We start from the raw sequence: 16,101 nt of genomic DNA, 5'->3' as shown, positions 1-16,101 counted from the left end.
GCCTAGACTCTATATTAAACTAAAATACTGCATTAATATTTTTTTAAAATATATATATATATAGAAAAATATATAAATTTTTCCATGGCAAAAATAAACCATAAATATTGCAGAAATATTAATAAATTCAATTAAATCGTCTCAAAATACAAAATTAAAAAGACTAAATATTATAGAACAAAAATAAATTGCATTGGTTTTACTGGGATGGAGGAAATTTAATTTTTAGACCGGGAAGATAACAAGTGTGACTCCGAAACGAAGAGCACCTGAGGGTTAAAGATTGCGTTTATAAATGTGCATACACAGCTCTGCTTCTGTGCAATGTCAACTAAAAGTACATGTAGCTGTTTGAAAGAAAGAAAACCCACAGGAACAGAACAGTCTGAGGTATAACGTGACATTTATTTGCACCGCAAACATTCTAGTATTCAAACATAATTTCACCTAAAAAAAGGTGATTTTGAGTGCAAACTAAACAGGTTCCCAAAAAGCCTTCATCCAGAGTGAATGCAGTCCATTTCTACTGGTTCAGTTCCAGTGCAGTAACCCAGAGTGAAAGGTGTTTATCGTGTTCAAAGCAGATGGGAAATGACCATCGTAAAGATGACACACACACACACTCCAGTCACTGTGACGACTAAATCCGACGTCTCCTGCAGGGAAAGGCTGTTGTGGGCCGCTGTGGGCCGGTCACTTTGCTGCTGATGTGTACTGGTCTCCAGTGGACTGACCCCTTGCCCGCCGACTGCTGGTTCGCCACGTCTCTCTGCCGATTGGCGAGTTGACAGGTAAGCCGTCGAGTAAAATGCTGATGGTAAAAGTGTACAAAACTTTATTTTTGGAGCTTGACAGACATGGTCACACTATATTTTTATTGTATGGAAAATTATCATTTTGTGGAGCAATAAATGGTGGCGAATACTGGGGGAAATGTCTATTAAATATCTCTTTTATTCTAACAGTGGTGGATGCTTTACCCAGAAGAGTTTGTAATAGCACAGCGGTTATAAAAAGGCTGAATATGGCGGCGATCCCACAGGCCAGCGGCAGCAGAACAGAGCTGTGTGTGAAGTCTCTCCACGCTCGGATCAACTGGATCCTCCACAGGACTAGAGAACATGGAGTCACGTCCCCCTTCTCAAACTCCCTGCATCTACACAAGGAGAGAACAGGTTCATGCTCACACGCAAGTGTTTTCACTCCTTACACTCACTTACATTGTTGTTAAAGTCCACATGATTGGCCATTTTTACTATCTAAGTGCACATCACTTGTCTTATTTGCTTATTTGCACATCACTTGTCTTATTTGCATTAAAAATGTCAGAACTGAGCGAAAGACACTTAATGACAGTTGTCATAAACATGCATAAACCCTACTTCATATTCAAGACATGTGTCATGTCATGGTTATGAATGTGTCATGTCAGTCTTATGCACACCCCTTCAAGTAAAGTGTTACCTACCATATATAAATATACCACATGTATTTGATTAATCACACACCAATTATAGTCTAACATCAACAAAATCCCAGTAGATACACTCAACTTGTAATATTATAATATCGAAAATGTAGTGCGAACACTTTATAATAACTGCATGCAATGGATCATTAGTTAAGCATTAGTAAATAGTTAATTCATCATTTATAAAGCATTAATAATCAGTTTATAAATACAGCTATAAATGCTTTATTCTTGATGTATAAGCATATCCATAATGCGTTTTTTTATAATATAATTGTATCTTCATACTTTATTAATGATCATTTCTAAATTAAGTATTTTATTATTTACAACCCACTTATGTAGGAGTTATTATTTCACTATTTATACATTTAGACATACTATATAATAATATACATTACTATTATATAGTAATAGTTACTCAGTGTGTTAATAATTGCTTTATTGACATGTATTCCTACTGTAATTCATGAATAAGTTATGAATTCAGGTAGTTATAAAACATTTAGTAGTTTTCATTTCAATACTTGCGTGAGCTTATCGTGTTAAACTGAATATTTGTATCCGTAAAGCTTTTCTTTCAGGATGCGTTGATGAATTAAAAGTTCATTCATTTGAAACAGAATCATTTGAAACATTTAAATCAAGTCCTTGCTGAATATAAAATTCTTACTGACCCCAGACTTTTGTGACAAATTTGCTGTAAATGACCTTTAAATCAAGTCCCTTTGTGAACCTTTGTTTTATTTTTGAGGTTTATAAATTTGGCCTATATACTATAACTAAACTATGCACAGACACACAAACACACTTGTTTTGCGTATTTCAAATCAACTTCAGAGATGAAGAGTTTTCCTTCAAAAAACATGAAACAAACAAGCAAATGAGCGTGTAGGACACACACACACACACACACCTGGATAACAGATTTCCCACAACAACGCTCCGGTTCATATCGTGTGCAGCTGAGATTCCCAACTGATCCAGAACCACGTCAGGGACTTCATAACCCTCCTCAATTAACATGGCCAGATTAAAGAGTCCCTGAAAACACACAATTATTGGGGGAAAAAATAAATATACAGTATATACTCTGGAGAGGATGTCTATGGGTTCATTTAGCTGTACAGTAAAGCTAATATAATAAGACTATATAGTAAAGTGACATTTCTTATCGGCCAACTAAATTCGACTTCACGCTGTGCCTAACAATTTGCTCAATTTCTTTATTCACATAATTGGTTATTACTTTCTCAGTTGTGAATAATGTAAAGCATTTTTGTCGAATGAACGCGGAGCAAACATATACATAAAAACGTATACATACTACTAGCAGAATCCCTAGCAGTGTACATATGTCAACGTTGTAGAAACTGTCCAGCCCTATATTTGCCTGTTTAGATATGGTAAACGTGGTATGGTGTGTGTGTTTACCTGAGGACTGCCATGCACTGCTGCTGTACTGTACATGTGCATGGCCTTCACCATATCAGCCAGATTACTGTAATAATCTCCCATCCGCAACAAACCTGCAGAAGAGCGAGAAGCAGTAACAGATGAGGACAGAGAGAGAGAGAGAGAGGGTGGAGGACAGCATGAATGTTTCTAATGTGAATCATGTCAAATTAAATAATAATAATAATAATAAAACTTTATTTTATATAGTGCCTTTAAAAGTAGTATCTCAAAGCACTTTACATAAAAAATAATGGAAATAGACAGACTCGACAGTCTAGGCAATAAGAACTAAACAAGCAATAAAATAAAAGGCGAATAAAATAACAATCACAGTGATCACACAATCACATAAAAGCCACCCTAAAAAAGTACGTTTTAAGGGAGGATTTAAAAGATGTAAGATTTGTAATTGATGTGATTTAAAATGCAAGGTATGAAATTCGCCTTTGGCTAAGCCACGCCCTAGAATGTAGATTGACCAATCACAGCGCAGCCAAGAACGAGCTCCCACAGAGGTCCGACAGTTTTTCTAAGTAATTAGTTACTGTAATTTAATTACTTTTCCCTTGAAAATGTAAAGTAAGGGATTACTCTTCATTTATCTGTAATTTAATTACAGTTACTTCTGGTGTAATTGAGGTAAATACTGTGTATAGATCAATCCGATCTCACAGCGATTCGTGTGCATTTTATGAGTATGTATGAAAACATAGATATGCAATTTTATAGTATTTATTTGAAAGAATTAAAACAGATTCATGTCTATCCTTGTATTATTCAGCTGGTTGAGATTGATATGGGATTTTGAAAGTAATTAGTAATTAAAAGTAATTAAATACTTTTTAGAGTAATTAGTACAGTAATCTAATTACATTGTTGAAGAGGTAATTGGTAACTAGTAATTAATTACTTTTTTAGAGTAACTTACCCAACACTGCCTATAAGTAAGGGTTAATGCCCGACGAGGTGTCCATTGTAAGGTTTTAATGGACGACGGCGAGGCGTGAACCGGCCGACGCGGCAAAACCTGACAATGGACACCTCGGAGGGCATTAACCCGCTTATACCATGGTCACTTGCCAAATAAAACATTTTTAAAACATTAGTTTATATTTTAATTAGGCTAAATCTAGATTTACAAATAATAACTTGCCTGACGGTTTATTTAGCAACCCTTGCAGGTTCAAAAACGCATTTTTTTCCCCATGAAACACAAACGTAGGCATAGTTATTTTTTTAATTACACATAAAACAATTAATCAAACAGGCTCCTTAGGCTTGAAACGCTGTACTCTCCTCCTGCCGGTTGTCTGCTGCGTAAAACTCCCGCAGGGTCTCATTCAGAGCAGCAGCGGTGGAATTTTCAAAGCTGGAGTCCTTTTTTTTTATTTTTTTATTTTTTTTTAAATAAAGTCTCTGAGTGTATTTTGTATTTTTTTTTTCGTGTTGATCTCATCTTTTTCGTCTTCTATTTGATTCAATTCTCCCGGTGTTATCTCTTTGTGTCGTTTCTCCGTTTTATTTACATTTTTTTCTTTCTTCAGCAGCATCCCAGTCGTCAAAGTTGCCATATTCTCCATAAATGTTAAAAGAAATAACGAAGTCGCTCATTGTTGTATTAGTATGTAATATCTAACTAACGTTAGATGTTTGTTTTGATAGAGCGTTTGACTGCCTGTTGCTATGGTTACTCACAGCCGTTGTGGGTAGCGCATTTATTTATTAATTTCGAACGGTAAACAGGCAGTTTCACCAGAACTACTTTACTAGGTGTCCTCTATCACTTTTTAACGGACACCCTGCAGCCAATCAGAATCGAGTATTCACCCAGACCATGGTATAATGGATGATATATCTCCGTGTACATACAGTGGTGTTCACCGTACTGACTCCGTGACTGAATGGTTTTGGGAACCCACGTTGCACGTTTGCTGCAGTTAAATAGCGGCGATGGCAAAAAGCACTCACTGTTTCTCGTTCATCTTTAATATTATGCATTTTATGTACTGATTCCATTTATATTTAGACTTTTCATCAGTGTTGTAGTACTCGAGACTCGGACTCGGTCTCGAGACCATATTTTAATGGTCTTGGTCTTATCATGGACTCGTGTGCATTTGGACTCGGAATTGACTCGTACTCGAACATTTTTTTTTTTAGGACTCGGACTTATTCCCGAGTCCACTCGAGTTCAATTCAAAATATTTTTCATGATTATTAATGTATGTTAATAAAATATTTCTTAATTGATTGACACGCCCAGTGATTGGTGATTTTCTAGTGCGCAACTGCGCATGACAAATTGTAATAAAATTACTTTTAACACCACCTACTATGTGGCCTTTTTACCCTAAACTGATCATATTTTTTATATATCAAACTCTAAGTAAATTCAGTAAAATAAAAAAAGGATGTCTCCAAGTAAATAAAAGTAAATTAGGTAATCAACCCTCACTGGTCTCGGTCTCGACTCGGACTCGACCGTCTCTGGTCTCGGTCTTGACTCAGACTCGACTCTCTCTGGTCTCGACTCGACTCGGACTCGAGTGAGGTGGTCTCGACCACAACACTGCTTTTCCTTTCAAAATATTTGTTTGTAGCGGCAATAAAACGCATTTGTTGTCTAACATCCGTTAATGTCACTCACAAACATTACTAGGCAACCAGTAGTGGGAACGCCCTCCAGCGCAGTCACTGGCGACCTGCAGCAACAAAGTTGCGTGTAGTGTGAACGCAGCTTAATCTTTTAAAAGACGTGTCTCGAAACCATGTGTTTTTTCCTGTCTTGCGTTCTTCAAAGCAAAAATGCGCTCTGTGTATATCTCTCTCTATTCTTCTAACAGATGTTGTGTGTGTTTCTGCAGAGGCTCACCAGCTTCCTGAGGGATGTGGTTGTAGGTAGAGTAGTTGTGATACCTCCACTGACAGGCAGAACTGTGGCCTAACACCTAGAAACATGAACATTAGGTGAATGGTAAAAAGAAAAGAGAAAAAGACAACCAGGAAATGAAACTGAGACATATAACAGATGTTCACCTCACACAGATGGGCGGCATTGTGCTGTGCCACACCAAGACCAGTTTCTGCTAGAATGGCGTATTTCACCAACGCTTCATCCCTTGAGCAGACAACACATATCCACACAGACGTTTAGAAATATTTCATTTCAAACCAGTATGACTTTCTTTCTTCTGTGGAACACAAAATCATTTTTAATAATGCGCTTGTCACTTTTTTCCATTACAATATTCATGGACAGAAAAGCAGAAACGAGGGTTATTTTAATAAATAAGATGAACTGAAGGAAGGATGAAGGTATGGTTGGGTAGGCGGATAGTTTTTAGGTACAGCAAGCAATTTAATAATTGGGCTTGAATGTAAAATAACACTATAGTGTTCACTGTATAAATTACATATAGATTAATCTTTGTGAAACGCAGACATTAGCTGTTTAACTTACAGTGGAAGGCTCGTCACTCATTGTCAATTGCACTCGTGTCCTGAATCTGGCAACCCACGTGAGCGTCAAGTCTTAGGAGGAGGAGAGAAACAACCCTCTCCAATATTTAGAATTTAGACTGTAGTACCCATTTCTATGGATGAAGAAATGGATAGATGGAAAAAGGGGAGGATGGATGGATGGATGGATGGTTAAAGATATGACAGATAAAGGGATGGATGGATTAAAAGGATGGATGGATAAAGATATGAATGTATGAATGAATGGATGGATAGATTAAGGTATGGATGGTTAGATGAAGGGATGGATGGAAAAAGTAATGGATAAACAGATGAATGATGAGATGGATGGATTAAGGCATAGATGGATGGATGGATGGATGGAGATATGGATAGATGCTGTATGTGAATATAAACAGTCAATTGCTAAGCTTTAGGAAGCCTCCGGAGCTGAAGTTCAGTTATGGTAATGGGCGTTTTGTTTCCATCACGTACTGTAAGATCAAACTTATTTAAAAAACAAACACTTAAACTACCTTAAATGACAAAAAATATCTTTGAAAAAAAATAATTTGAAATTTGATTTGTTTAGTTTTCATCGCGTCCATTAGACTTAATGGGGAGGGCGGGGTGTATGACCTATACTGGAACCAGCCACCAGGGGGCGATCGAGACACTTTGGCTTCACTTTTAAGCACTTGTGCGGCAGGTTTGATCACAACAGACTGGGCCATCTGACCAATCAGAGCAGAGTAGACCAATCACAACAGACTGGGCCACCTGACCAATCAGAGCAAAGTAGACCAATCACAACAGACTGGGCCACCTGACCAATCAGAGCAAAGTAGACCAATCACAACAGACTGGGCCATCTGACCAATCAAAGCAGAGTAGACCAATCACAACAGACTGGGCCATCTGACCAATCAGAGCAAAGTAGACCAATCACAACAGACTGGGTCATCTGACCAATCAGAGCAGAGTAGACCAATCACAACAGACTGGGTCATCTGACCAATCAGAGCAGAGTAGACCAATCACAACAGACTGGGCCATCTGACCAATCAGAGCAAAGTAGACCAACCACAACAGACTGGGTCATCTGACCAATCAGAGCAGAGTAGACCAATCACAACAGACTGGGCCATCTGACCAATCAGAGCAGGAAAGGAGGGAATTAGAATAATTGAAAAATGTGATGAAAGGTAATGTGCAATGGTTTTCTTTTTTGTTGTTGTTGAGAAAATAAGTGTTTTTATGACCTTTGAAGCTGATATAGGTGACCTCAGAAGTAAAATTAAGAACCTTTAAAGTAGCATAACAGGGACACTTTAAGGCAGGGATGAATGAAGGGGTTGATGGATGAAGGGAGGGATCTCTCACCATGATCCTCTTTGATAAGTCTGAAGAGCTTCTTTAACCATGAAGCCCAGGTGGCCATTCACCTCACTGACTCGCTTCAACAATCTGAAGAAACAGAAGCCCAACAAAAGAGAGAAACAAAGACTTGTTAAACACCGATCTATCTATCAGAATAAAATGACAGAATTTGCATTTATAAAGATGTTTTGTCAAATTTGTCAATATTTTCCAAGTTATGATCATCCATTTTTGTTGGTCACTACTAATTGAAGTGGTAGATGAGAGTATAGGTGAGTCTGACATACAGCACAGCTTTGTCTTGATCTCTCGCCACTCCTCTTACAGTTCCAGTGGAGAGAAATGATGCCGCCTCCACAGCGCCGTCCACGTGACCCAACTGAGCCGCACGCAGAAAGAACTGGAACGCAGCAGTCTGACAGAGCATTGAGATCCATCATACACACAAACACATGTTGTTTAGTATAACGTTCTCATGACAGAAGAAAGCATGAGAGAATTCAAACTCATGACTCTTGGTGCCAGGATTGATGCCAATGTACTATCTATCTACCTCTGGTGCATTTTTGCAAATTTGACAGCACCTCTTTTTTGTAATTTTTCAAACATGACAGCAACTCTTTTGTCATTTTGTAAAATTGACAGCAACTCTTTTAGTAATTTTTAAAACTTGACAGAAACTCTTTTTGTCATTTTGTAAACTTGACAGCAACTCTTTTTTGTCATTTTGTAAACTTGACAGCAACTCTTTTTTTATAAACTTGACAGCAACTCTTTTTTGTCAATTCGTAAACTTTACAGCAACATTTTGTCATTTTGTAAACTTGACAGCAACTCTTTTAGTAATTTTTAAAACTTGAGAGTAACTCTTTTTGTCATTCTGTAAAATTGACAGCAACTTTTTTAGTAATTTTTAAAACTTGACAGCAACTCTTTTTGTCATTTTGTAAACTTGAAAGCAACTCTTTTTTGTCATTTTGTAAACTTTACAGCAACTCTTTTTTATAAACTTGACAGCAACTCTTTTTTGTCATTTCGTAATCTTTACAGCAACATTTTGTCATTTTGTAAACTTGACAGCAACTCTTTTTTTGTCATTTTGTAAACTTGACAGCAACTCTTTTTTGTCATTTTGTAAACTTTACAGCAACTCTTTTTTATAAACTTGACAGCCACTCTTTTGTCATTCTGTAAAATTGACAGCAACTCTTTTAGTAATTTTTAAAACTTAACAGCCACTCTTTTTTGTCATTTTGTAAACTTGACAGCAACTCTTTTTTGTCATTTTGTAAACTTGACAGCAACTCTTTTTTTGTCATTTTGTAAACTTTACAGCAACTCTTTTTTATAAACTTGACAGCAACTCTTGTCATTTTGTAAACTTGACAGCAACTCTTTTTTGTCATTTTGTAAACTTGACAGCAACTCTTTTAGTAATTTTTATAACTTGACAGCAACTCTTTTGTCATTTTGTAAACTTGACAGCAACTCTTTTAGTAATTTTTAAAACTTGACAGCAACTCTTTTTGTCATTTTGTAAACTTGACAGCAACTCTTTTTTGTCATTTTGTAAACTTGACAGTAACTCTTTTTTTTATAAACTTGACAGCAACTCTTTTTTGTCAATTCGTAAACTTTACAGCAACAATGTCAATTCGTAAACTTTACAGCAACATACAAAATGACAAAAAAAGAGTTGCTGTCAAGTTTACAAAATGACAAAAAACTTTACAGCAACTCTTTTTTATAAACTTGACAGCAACTCTTTTTTGTCATTTCGTAATCTTTACAGCAACATTTTGTCATTTTGTAAACTTGACAGCAACTCTTTTTTTGTCATTTTGTAAACTTGACAGCAACTCTTTTTTGTCATTTTGTAAACTTTACAGCAACTCTTTTTTATAAACTTGACAGCCACTCTTTTGTCATTCTGTAAAATTGACAGCAACTCTTTTAGTAATTTTTAAAACTTAACAGCCACTCTTTTTTGTCATTTTGTAAACTTGACAGCAACTCTTTTTTGTCATTTTGTAAACTTGACAGCAACTCTTTTTTTGTCATTTTGTAAACTTTACAGCAACTCTTTTAGTAATTTTTAAAACTTGACAGCAACTCTTTTTGTCATTTTGTAAACTTGAAAGCAACTCTTTTTTGTCATTTTGTAAACTTGACAGCAACTCTTTTTTTGTCATTTTGTAAACTTGACAGCAACTCTTTTTTGTAATTTTTAAAACATGATAGTAACTCTTTTTTGTAATTTTTAAAACTTGACAGCAACTCTTTTTTGTCATTTTGTAAACTTGACAGCAACTCTTTTTTTGTAATTTTGTAAACTTTACAGCAACTCTTTTTTATAAACTTGACAGCAACTCTTGTCATTTTGTAAACTTGACAGCCACTCTTTTGTCATTCTGTAAAATTGACAGCAACTCTTTTAGTAATTTTTAAAACTTGACAGCAACATTTTGTCATTTTGTAAACTTAACAGCCACTCTTTTTTGTCATTTTGTAAACTTGACAGCAACTCTTTTTTGTCATTTTGTAAACTTGACAGCAACTCTTTTTTGTAATTTTTAAAACATGATAGTAACTCTTTTTTGTAATTTTTAAAACTTGACAGCAACTCTTTTTTGTCATTTTGTAAACTTGACAGCAATTCCTTTTTGTCATTTTGTAAACTTTACAGCAACTCTTTTTGTCATTTTGTAAACTTGACAGCAACTCTTTTTTGTCATTTTGTAAATTTGACAACTCTTTTGTCATTTTGTAAACTTGACAGCAACTCTTTTTTGTCATTTCTTAAACATGACAGCAACTCTTTTTGTAATTATTCAAACTTGACAACAACTCTTTTTTTGTAATTTTTGAAACTTGACAGCAACTCTTCTGTCATTTTGTGAACTTGACAGCAACTCTTTTTTTGTCATTTTGTAAATATGACAGGATTTTTTTTGTCATTTTGTAAATTTGACAACTCTTTTGTAGGGTTGGGAACCGAGAACCGGTTCTTTTCCAGAACCGGTTGTGTTTTTGAAAAAATACCGGAACCGTGCAAAATTCCTAAGTTTCGGTTCCGAAAACGGTTCTGATGCCGATGCGATATCATCATGTGGGCGAAGTGCTGGGAGTAGAAGACTTGAGTAGAAGAGTAGAAGTTGCGATTTGCTCTCACACGCGCAGCATTTGTCACACACAGACACACGCACGCTGCGCGCGCCGACCACCGAGTCACTCTCTAGCCTACATTCAAATCTGTTTGCGCTGCGAGTGAGAGAGCAGTTGTCGATATGAAACTGCTTTACAATCACACAGTCTCAATATTTATTTGTTTCACATATTCAAATGATTTCCGTTACAGAATTAGTGAGATTATAGTTTGAGTAAACATTGACGGTAGTGGTCAAAACAGATGCAGTCCGTATATTTTTTGTGTTCAGAATTTACAAAATATATACAATGAGCGAGTACATCATAATGTTTTTTTTTCAAACCGTGTTTTTGTCTTATCTTGAATCACTACGTAAAGCCTGTAATAAGCGTTAATACTCGGACTTCTTTAGACTGGCCGGCGGATCGCAGCGGAGTAGCCCAATGCCTGCGTGACTCGTCATGGACATAAACAGAGAGAAGTAGCTCCGGCAACAATGTTCTTCCGCAAGACGCATGCAGTTCTGTTTATTAACTGCTAGAGCGCCGATTTATCCAGTAATGAAATAAGTAAAGTCTTTATAAATCAATCATTCAAACCGTTTTAAAAAATAATCTGTTCTACACACATATGTGTATGTGTCACATATGTGTCTAAATTATTATAGAGAATGCAGAATTTTTTAATTTCCTTTATATATATATATATATATATATATATATATATATTTTTTTTATTTTTTTTTTTTTTTTTTGCAAAGATTGCTTAATAATATTTTGAGTTTGTTTACATTACCAGTCTGTTAAACTAATTTGTCAAGTACTATAAGAAATAAACACAAAAAGGATTGTGGATTTTTCTCTTACTAATATTTTTAATTGAATGGGAACCGGAACCGGAACCGGAATCGTTTGGCGGAACCGGAATCGGAACCGGAACCGGAACCGGAAAATTTCTCACGTTTCCCAACCCTACTCTTTTGTCATTTTGTAAACTTGATAGTGCACTCTTTTTTGTAATTTTCAAACTTGACAACAACTTTTTTTTTTGTCATTTTTGATACTTGACAGAAACTCTTTTTTGGGTCATTTTGCAAATTTGCAAAATCTGGTTTTCAAATTTGGTTTTCTGTGGTTTCCACAGAAAACCACACAGGTTTGTAACATCATGAGGGCGATGAAATTCAGACATTAGTATTTGTTTTCACTTAAAACTATTCATTGAAGGATAAATGTGCAGCCTCTGACCTCATTTCTGTCTGGTTGGTCAGGTCTGGCACCATTTAACTGGCAGACTCCCAAATTGAAGAGACCATCACGACTGCCGTTCTGAGCCGCCAACTTAAAATATCTAAGGGCTTTTCTTCCATCCTTTACTATGTTACTGTAATACCATCCAAGTCCATTCAGAGCTTCTACAGAACCCTGAAAAAAAACACACATGGCCCATTATAGAAATGCCAACACTTCCACACACAACCACATGCGCGACCATATGTGCACTCGCCATGTCAGCAGCTTTCTTCAGAAGCTTGAGGCCAAGCGTCCGGTTCTTCTTCACTCCTGTGCCCTGTTCAAACACAAACACTTGATACACACACACAAACACCATTTTACATACATTTTCTTAATTTTGTGTCAGGTTTCTATTTATAAAAACAAGTATGTGCTTTTTACAATGCAAATGCTTGAAAAGATACAGCTCAAGAGATTTCCATGTAACCCATGGATTACCTTCAGGATGAGAATGGCGTAGTCGTACATGGCCGTGGGATCCACCATCTGCAGGGCGCTCCTGGCGTACCACATGACCGCTGTCTGAATGTCTTTCTGCACCCCATTACTGCCCCAAAGAAGCATCCTGGCCAACGATTTCTACAAGAAACACCAGCCCATAACAGATAGTCAATAGTTAAAGGTTATACTTCAGATATGACAACAATCATGTGACAAAAAACAGTGAAGACCTGAGATTCTACATCTCCTCTGTTGGCCTGGTGTTTCAAATACTGCACAATGTCGCCCTGTTCGCCCGTTTGGGTATGGAGCTCGTCGTCATTGTTTAAATGAACATGTTCTGTTGGAGTTTGCTGCAGCCAGTGAAGAAACACACAATAGAAAAACAGACATTATTATTTTCCATTGCATTCAGACAATATTTATTTCACGTCAAACCAGTTTGTGTTAACATGCAAATCCACGCCCTCAAAACACTGTGCAAACCACCGTGAGTCTGCATGTGTCTTTGTGTTTACTAAAGTTCATAATTTCATTAACAACCATCTTAGCAAACATCAGCCGTGTGTTTTTTTTTTTTCTAAATATTTGACTCTATGCTCGGTGATAAACAAGAGGTGCACCTGATACTAAGGCAATATTTTATTAGCAAATGAGCCTTTGTAAATTGAATTCCCTAAGGTCCTGTAGTCTGTAGAGTCTGCATGATTGGGGTTAACCAGGAATTTTCATGACGGAAATAAAATCCAACTTAGTGTCTCATTTAGACAAGCATGTTTAATAATTGATGGAATCATCAATATCTTTGTATTTTTCACTGAATAACACACAATGTAAATTGTCTTTCTGTTAGAAATGCCATATTTGTATTGCCATATTGTATTGCTATATTTATATGCTTTTGAAAAGATATTTCCATTTTTAAACAGCTTTTTATTATTATTTAAGGTCCTGTAGTCTGTAGAGTCTGCATGATTGGGGTTAACCAGGAATTTTCATGTCGGAAATAAGTGTCTCATTTAGACAAGCATGTTTTAATAATTCTGTTAGAAATGCCATATTTGTATTGTCGTATTGTATGGCTATTTTTCAACGGTTTTGAAAATATATGAAGAGTTCAGATGCAAAAGCCTCTAAGTGCCATTTGAAATTTTCTTCTAAAATGACCATTTTTATCAAGCTTGTATATTTAAATTCAGAAATTTCACTTAAATGGCAATTCATAGGTAATCTTCATTGCCATTTAAGTGAAATTACTGAACTTAAATATACAAGCTTGATAAAAATTAACATTCTTGAAGAAAATTTCAAATGGCATTTAAAGGCTTTTGCATCTGAACTCTTCATTTTTAAACAGCTTTTTATTATTATTTAATTGTTCAAAAGTAGTAACTGGTAAAGATATCTTGGGTTTTACCGTATTTCGACAGCATAGATTAAGCTTGTCATGTAATAAAACAATTATGTGTCATTTTTAAGTGACCTACTGAGCTCGACATTTTATTAAAAGCCTATGCCAAACCAGATGATGAGACATAGTACCTCATTACATCCCAGTGCAAACAGCAACATAGTGTCGGCCCAGATCCGGCAGATCTGATCTGCTATATGCATTGAATCCACATCTCCCGGATGTGGCCCGAATCTGGGCCGACACTACGTTGCTGTCTGGGAGGACAGTTCAAAATATCAAAATTCATTTAAATTCTGTATATGAATGTGTAACTCACCGAAGAGTCTTGTACTTTATCGTGGTCGATGCTGGTCTGTTTGCCGATGTTGGCGTAGTAGCCATATGCTGTATTCTGGTCTTTGGGGAAACCGTCGAGTCCCTGCATGTGCTTGTATCCCAGATGCATCAGAGCGAGCCGGTCATCAGAGACGCCGCCTATCAGACTATAAACATGACCCTGAGAAAGAGATCACCATAACTTTAACACAATGTTGCTGTACCAAACAAAATGCTCATCATCTCGCTCTTCTTTAGTAGCTTTTTATCAAATTACTACTTTATTCAACATAAAATGAAGAAGAATGCTACACTGACTGCAACAGTAGCCTAAAACAGTGACTAAATTGCTATTTGGTTAATGGTTAGCATTAGCTGATCGCCTGCTTGGTGCGTCATCCAAAGACAAAGGTGTTTTAAAGCAGTTATTCATTGTATTTTAATGAAAGTCTTTGAAGGAAAACAGGTCTTTTGCCTTGTTTCACGTTCATCACTCAACCTGACAGTCCCCTTTAGACATGCTATAACTATAGGTAACTTTGCAACTCTGTGTCAACTAACTCTCATTAAATTATTAGTAGACTGGTTAATATCTGCTAACTCTTTATTTTGATGCTCCTTCTACCGACTAAAAGTACATAAGTATAAGTATATAAGTATAAGAACGAGTTTGAACAGGAGAGTCACGAACGCGCATCACAGAACAGAGCAAGGCGAGCATTTGTGCTTATAAAACTTAAACTTTGTTATTTATTTATTAAATGAGCGATCGTTTCGCTTGATAAGACCCTTATTCATCGTCTGGAATCATTTAAAGCCCTTTGAACAGTTTGCACTGAAACTCTCTTTTGGACCTTGAACCGTTTGGACCCCATTGAAGTCCATTATATGGAGAAAATCCTGGAATGTTTTCATCAAAAACCTTAATTTCTTTTCGACTGAAGAAAGAAAGACCTGGACATCTTGGATGACATGGGGGTGAGTAAATTATCAGCAAAAGTTTTTTTCAAAAGTGAACTACTCCTTTAAAGTTATATATATATATATATATATATATATATATATATATATATATATATATACACACCGAACAAACTTATAAATGCAACACTTTTGTTTTTGCCCCCATTTTTCATGAGCTGAACTCAAAGATCTAATCTTGTTCTGTGTACACAAAAGGCCTATTTCTCCCAAATATTATTCACAAATCTGTCTAAATCTGTGTTAGTGAGCACTTCTCCTTTGCCGAGATAATCATCCACCTCACACTTATGGCGTATCAAGATGCGGATTAGAAAACAAACAACGGATGACGCGGTGAGTGTTGTATTGGCTGTCCTGTGTTTAGAAAAACACACGATGGACACGTTCCTGGATTGCTGGAAGAGGACAGTATGGGCTGTCAATCATCCAAAGAAAACTTGAGGTAAAATATTATTTTATTATATATTTTTACTTTTAGTTTTAACGTTAGCACCATCGTCTCTCTTTCGTTTCGCCATTTTTGAAAGTTGTGTACGGGAAAAGCTTCTGTGCTCCTATTGGTCAACCTCATCCATGTGACGGAACCGTCGTGGACGACCGTTAAAAAAATTAAACATGCTAGTCTTTTTGTCGTGAAGGTTGTCGCCCACTATGACACACTATACGAGATAAAACGATCGAATCTTGCGTCCCGACGCCCGTTGACGTTTGCGAATCCCCACGACACCCTACGTCA

General features: G+C 36.3%; 1 protein-coding gene across 1 annotated transcript in view; it reads right to left on the bottom strand.

Moving 5' to 3' along the window:
* Positions 1 to 386: 386 nt before the first annotated feature.
* Positions 387 to 16,101, bottom strand: part of LOC120462677 (protein sel-1 homolog 3) — a 28,848-nt gene continuing 13,133 nt past the window's right edge. Inside the window, exons 11-23 of the mRNA XM_039651306.2 lie at positions 14,383 to 14,562; positions 12,883 to 13,005; positions 12,650 to 12,790; positions 12,423 to 12,485; positions 12,164 to 12,340; positions 8,056 to 8,183; positions 7,772 to 7,855; positions 5,966 to 6,047; positions 5,802 to 5,877; positions 2,906 to 3,000; positions 2,388 to 2,515; positions 981 to 1,156; positions 387 to 811 (exon numbers count right to left, since the gene is read on the bottom strand). Coding sequence (XP_039507240.2) covers positions 576 to 811; positions 981 to 1,156; positions 2,388 to 2,515; positions 2,906 to 3,000; positions 5,802 to 5,877; positions 5,966 to 6,047; positions 7,772 to 7,855; positions 8,056 to 8,183; positions 12,164 to 12,340; positions 12,423 to 12,485; positions 12,650 to 12,790; positions 12,883 to 13,005; positions 14,383 to 14,562 — 1,689 coding nt within the window. The 3' untranslated portion in view covers positions 387 to 575. The remainder of the gene's footprint in view (positions 812 to 980; positions 1,157 to 2,387; positions 2,516 to 2,905; positions 3,001 to 5,801; positions 5,878 to 5,965; positions 6,048 to 7,771; positions 7,856 to 8,055; positions 8,184 to 12,163; positions 12,341 to 12,422; positions 12,486 to 12,649; positions 12,791 to 12,882; positions 13,006 to 14,382; positions 14,563 to 16,101) is intronic.

Source organism: Pimephales promelas, chromosome 20, assembly GCF_988280905.1.
Source record: "Pimephales promelas chromosome 20, fPimPro1.hap1.1, whole genome shotgun sequence".
Taxonomy (NCBI): Eukaryota; Metazoa; Chordata; class Actinopteri; order Cypriniformes; family Leuciscidae; genus Pimephales; species Pimephales promelas.
This window is presented reverse-complemented; position numbering and strand designations above follow the sequence as displayed.